The 5,853-nt window shown below is 54.9% G+C and overlaps 3 protein-coding genes; 2 read left to right on the top strand and 1 right to left on the bottom strand.

Moving 5' to 3' along the window:
* Positions 1-1,921: 1,921 nt before the first annotated feature.
* CHC_T00007166001 (hypothetical protein) lies at positions 1,922-2,761 on the top strand. Its single transcript, XM_005710617.1, has one exon. It carries the CDS (start codon positions 1,922-1,924, stop codon positions 2,759-2,761), a length of 840 nt encoding a protein of 279 aa, XP_005710674.1.
* Positions 2,762-3,855: 1,094 nt separating this feature from the next.
* Positions 3,856-4,252, top strand: CHC_T00007167001 (hypothetical protein). XM_005710618.1 is given in 2 exon segments: positions 3,856-4,176; positions 4,177-4,252. The coding sequence occupies 1 exon segment, from the start codon at positions 3,856-3,858 to the stop codon at positions 4,174-4,176; it is 321 nt and encodes a 106-aa protein (XP_005710675.1). The 3' UTR covers positions 4,177-4,252.
* A 907-nt stretch (positions 4,253-5,159) lies between these two features.
* CHC_T00007168001 (hypothetical protein) lies at positions 5,160-5,785 on the bottom strand. XM_005710619.1 is given in 2 exon segments: positions 5,160-5,374; positions 5,375-5,785. The coding sequence occupies 1 exon segment, from the start codon at positions 5,783-5,785 to the stop codon at positions 5,375-5,377; it is 411 nt and encodes a 136-aa protein (XP_005710676.1). The 3' UTR covers positions 5,160-5,374.
* Between the last annotated feature and the right edge of the window lie 68 nt (positions 5,786-5,853).

The following is a 5,853-nucleotide window of genomic DNA, read 5'->3' on the forward strand; positions in this document are numbered from 1 at the left end:
TTCCCTTGCAAGATGGCCGAATTTATCTCCCGGCAGGTTTGTTGCCCTTACGTCATTTTCAATCCCAGTGATATCTGCCAGCTCTTTTAGCTCCCTCTTCACCATATCCGTGCTCGCCTCGCGTTGTCGTTCCTCGCTAAAAAATTTCTCCACTTCAAAAATATCCTTTCCTTCCTTATCCCGGTACCGGTCGGGCTCCAACTCTCTACATTCCCGAATACTTAGTCTGTAAAACACCGGAATCAATGTCGGTGGCCGCATCCCGCGCGCCATCGCTTCTCTCCGTCGGCGTAGGAAGCAGCGCAGCTCCCTCATAGTCCATTTTCGAGCGGCAAACTCGGGAGAAAGAATGAAAACGCCGACCATAGCAGACTCCATAGCCTTCTTCATTGCATCCGGTCCGTGGCCCCCGGTCTTTAGCGAGATTTTGTCGAGGAAGCAATTAAAACCCTGATCTTCCAATTTAATGGAAAGAGGACGTGCGATGTATAGCTTGTCCGGGCCAGCATGGCTTATGAACACATCGATAGACTCTTGCTGGTAGCTTTCCTGCATTTTTAAGTAAATCGCCAGACGCCTAGGACAAGACAGAAAGAAAAGAGAAGTTGATGAGGTGCGGAGTGTGTTTGCGTGAAAACGGCGCCGGTCGGTCGAAAAACAGGGATGCGAAGGTTGATGGCCACGTTCAGCGCGTGGCACTCTTGTCTTTGTCAACGGTCAACGTGTCTACGGCGTTGTCAACGAAAGCGGAATGGGTGGGGACGTTTGTGTGGATGAGTAGGATGAGACGAAGTACTTGCGCTTGCTGTTTCGTGAATGAACGCTTGTAGAACTCGAGCGTGGAAGGAAGCACCCAGGGTGTATTACAGCCTCGTGAATGAACGCTCGTAGAACTCGAGCGTGGAAGGAAGCACCCAGGGTGTATTACAGCCTCGTGAATGAACGCTCGTAGAACTCGAGCGTGGAAGGAAGCAACCAGGGTGTAAGGGCTGTTTGTTGCTCGCCTCTTGATGGTGGCGGATTTGTCAGAACGCGGGGGGGAAAGTCTACTCTGTGCTGTAACAGCTGGCCTTCATGGCCACCAATATAAAAATATCTTGCGTTGTACTGTAGTTCACTGCCGACAAATCAACTAATTTACAGTACTTTGGGTCTGGAATAAGGTAAAAATAAACTCCAATCTCATCATCGCTTTCGGCCATCACCAATCACATCGACAACTGCCCTTTGACGCAAGTCGCCAACAATACAGAGTAAAATCACGATAGAGTGAGAGCATCCCCACCGGTAGAATCAAATACCCAAACAACCAAACTTTGATGATTTGATGTCGATTGAAATCCCCACCGGTGCAACCAAATCATCAAATTTTTGGTGTCGATCTAAAAATCGGAACCAAATATCAAGAATTTGGTTCGGATGGTCTCTGTTTGATTACCCTTGACAATCCAGTTGTGCACGTTCTATTGGTCCACCGAAACGGCTTCCCACCAAAAGTGCATCGATGCGGTATTTGCCTCGAGATTACCAGTGTCTCCCGCCGATCCAGAATGCCCACTACGGCGTGCATGCTCTTCCCCCTTCCGTCCCTCCAGAACGTCGACGGCCCCGCCATCCCTGATGCTCTTCCCCCTTCCATCCCTCCAGAACGTCGACGGCCCCGCCATCCCTGATGCTCTTCCCCCTTCCATCCCTCCAGAACGTCGACGGCCCCGCCATCCCTGATGCTCTTCCCCCTTCCATCCCTCCAGAACGTCGACGGCCCCGCCATCCCTGAGCGCGTCCTTCCCCGCCCGGCTCTTACACAACAACAACACTTCCTCGACCAACCAGGCGCGAATCTCCGCCATCTCCTCCCGTCCCACCTCCTTTGACCTCCCCAAGCACATTGCGACCGCCGCCGTACCCCCACCAACACATCATGGCACTCGTCCGCCATCGCGCAGTTCCGCACCCAGCTCGCCCCCGCCAGCCTCTTCTCTGCCTCCCCCGCCTCCAGCAATCTCAGCAACCTCGTCAACAGCTGTCTCTCCGCCTGCCTTCCCTCGACCAACAGGACGTCCCTCCCCTCCTGGCTCGCGCACGCATTCGACAGCCGCAGCACATTCGGAATACTCGGTCGGTACCCTCTCCACGAGCACGAGTAGCGTGCCCCTCTCCCGAAACCCGTCCGCGCCCTCCGCTTCGTCCACGCCCGGCGCGAAGCGCGTCAGGTTGGACAGCAGCGCCGCGTGCAGCGCGACGACGTCCGCGTCCAGGACCACCTGCGCTGCGAGCCGCACCGCGTCCGCGTACGTCAGGGCCGCCGCCGCCTCGTCCTCCGACAGGTTCACAAGCGCAGACAGTGCTAGCGCAGTGCGATTCGCTGCTCAGCAGCAGCAGCCGCCGCAGGAGAACGTCGCTCGCGGCTGTCGAGCCAATCATCCGCCGCAGCGCCGCTGCCGCCGGCGCGTATGTTCTCTCCGGGATCGCGCTGCTCGCGGTCGCGTGGGGAGCACGTGCTGTCCGTGAGCAGGGAGGACAGCGCCGGCAGTCTGTCTTTGTCCACGGTGGAGGTGAGAGGGAAGGAGTGCAGACAGAGTGGCGAGGGAGAAGGTCGCGGGATGGGTTTCGAGTGAGCGTGCGACTACGACTGAGGGTGCGATACGAGGGTGAGTACGAGTGTGAGTACAAGGATGCGATGGTGAGTACGAGGGGAATGTACTTCATTTGGTTCTCACCGGTGGGGCAGTTCTTTCCGAAGCATCAAACAGCCAAATAACGAAACAACCAAATTCTAGGGAGCCAATCAAATTACAGAAAAACTGTGCCAAGTGTTGTTATTTGATGATTTGATTTGATTGCGTACCGGTGGGGATGCTCTGAGAGCATCCCCACCGGTAGTGGTTATACGTTATAAGTTATAACCGGTAGTGGTTATAACCAGTAGTGGTTATAACTTATAACCACTACCGGTGGGGATGCTATGATTGTGATAACCACTGACCGGTATAACTTATGGTTTACGTTATAAGTTATAACCGGTAGTGGTTATAACTTATAACCACTACCGGTGGGGATGCTATGATTGTGATAACCACTGACCGGTATAACTTATACCGGTCAGTGGTTATCACAATCATGGACCGCGCCGAGGCCACGTGGCCCGACGCACCCGCTAAGAGCCTCTACTCGGCAAACATCTTCAGTCCCGCCCTGCGGAGCGAGCCCAACTCCACGTCCACGAGCTCCGGCGATGAGAAGGGCCTCTCCGCCGCAGAGCGGCAGCAAGTGGTTGGTGACATTGGGCACCACACGGTGACCAACTACTACCGGTGCACGTTTGACGGGGCGGAGATTGAACTGGACACCTTTCGCGGGTGCTCCATGCAGCCGGAGCAGGTGGTCTTATTTGTGACGGATGACGAGTTTTTCAAAAGGGCGTCGCTCGTCGCGGAAGACCCCCTCAACCAGGTAAGGGTGGAGCTTCTCGCGCCGCGGCCTTCGACGTCGTCATCATCATCATCCTCGTCACTGATGCTGGACGAGCGCAAGACAGGCGTCACGGCCGACTTATCGCTGAAGAACATCTCCGTCGTGGGCGGGTGCGCCGTGGTACAGGCGGTGGTAACGGCGGTGAGCCTAGGCGAGGCGGAATTCGTGCAGGCGATTTACCGAGACACGTACCTTGCCAAGCGCGCGGTGGCACTCGACGTACCGCGCTCCAAGCTGCCGTTCTACCCACTGGACAAGCAAACCAAAACGTTGCTGCGGCAGATGCCGTCGGCAATGTGGGTGGTGTCAACCAGCGCGGCCCACGGGGAGGATCTGGCGATGGCGGCGACGTCCGTCACGGTGCCTGCGGCGGCGCGCGGGATGATATGCTTCAATGTGGCGCACTCGAGCGCGTTCTACGCGGGGCTCGGCGGGGTCGGGGCGGGCGTGAGGCTGTTCGCGCTTTCGACAAGGCAGAAGGACATTGCCGAGCGGTACGTGACGAGGGCTGCGTTGGGGAAGGAGGATAGGACACGGGTGGAGGAAGAGTGCATGGTGGCGGCAAGTTGCACGATTGAGCATACCGAGGATGTGCAGGACCATCACATTGTTTTGACGAAGATTGACGGCGTCAAGGTGCCGGAGAAGGACGAGGAGGGGTTGATGCCTTTGGTTTGGCAACACGGAAAGTTGATCACGTAGCGGTAGGCGCCGGGTGCTGAGAGTCGGCCCTTGTGCGCTACAGTATTAAATTATATAAACGCTTTTTTAATTGAAACAAGGTCTTGAGCAAAGAAAAATGCAGCAACTCACAACTCAGAAATGGCCATTAGACTCGCCCCTCCCGGTGCACCGCCGTTCCCATCGCCGCCCTCTCGTTTCCCCCCCTTTCTATCCCGATCGCCTCCGCCGACGACACCCTCATCCTCACTGAAGGGAACGTCATCCAAGCCCTCGACGGTGAACAAAACACACACTCGTTCATAGAGCACCGCCGTACGGTATGTGAAATGTATTGCAGAAGGGACTTCACTATACATGTATATATCACATTCAGGTTGCAACGTGTTTCTGACTGTCGTACCTCCGGTGAGTGAGAATGTCCGGCGAGCAAGAATGGCCGCGGCAGGAAACAATGTCGTCTCTGGCCATCCCACCGAGCACAAGGAAGAGTGCCTGGCCTCGGTCTACTTGACGGTGTAACCACAAACAAGTGCTGATCGGATAGCCACGGCGGTATCCCGTACCCCTGTCTTCTTCCTCCCTGTTTCCAACCATCTCTTAAGAGATGGTTGGAACAGGGACACTCAACACACTTACACATTAATACACATTAATGTGAGAGTGTCCGTGCACGGGCAGTTGCGTCCAAACAACCCAAAACCTCCATTTCACACAACCTCTTCATGCTCCATCATGCACCCCCCACCACTACCAACAAGCCACAGCCTCCCGACGACCGCCCGTCTTCGACGCTACACATGCCGTCAACCTCAACGCTAACACCGTCGTCAAGGTTTCTAATACCTGACAAAGCGAAAACCACCGCAAATCCGCCGTGCATATCTTGAACTTCATACTACAACGACTGATATCGTATGTGCCTGTTCCGCCTCCAGTTTTGTTTGCTGGTCTCGCTACGCGCAGTCTCTACGTTGGACGACACTATTCCCCGCACACTGACGCAACTGCGCGCGACACATAGAAAAGATGTGCCGGCTACTTTTTTTGCGGAGAGGGGCATCGAGGCGTCGGGTAACTAGAAACAACATCGAATACATACAAATTTCTCCTGGCACATCATCCCTTACTACATATACCACGGGTACAACCCCTCCTGTCCTGTCCTGGCCGGGACATCCCCTTTTGCCCAGTGGTTATTCACACACTCACAATCACACTACTGCACGAGCTCGTAAAAGTACAGTTTTGCTTCTACCTGGATCGCAATGTGCCGACCTGAAGTAGAACAGAACCAACGATCTCCCACAACGGTTGCTAGGCGGATTTCGTCATCTCCTGTCTTGTAGAACACTCCATCTCGTTTTAGCCGAATCCTCAGTTTCCTCTCCAGTTTCCTCTCTAGATCCGCCGCCGTGAGTTTGCCCTCATTCGTATCGATGAACTGGCGCAGATCGCTCTCTCTGAGATACCCAAAATCATCGTATTGCTTTTCGCAGACAGCGCTTTGACTTGTCACGGACAGGATTCGCAACGTTCCTCCACCTAACCTTGCACCCAACGTCGCGTCCCGGAACCAAGCAATATGCGTTGGAGGTTCTCTGTTTCTGTTTGTGCTATACCTTAACATCACCCCTGTCTCAATATCCCATATCGCAAGCTCTCTTCCAATTCCAAAGGCTACGCGTCGTCCGTCGT

The sequence above is a fragment of the Chondrus crispus genome, genomic scaffold (assembly GCF_000350225.1).
Source record: "Chondrus crispus Stackhouse genomic scaffold, scaffold_63, whole genome shotgun sequence".
NCBI lineage: Eukaryota > Rhodophyta > Florideophyceae > Gigartinales > Gigartinaceae > Chondrus > Chondrus crispus.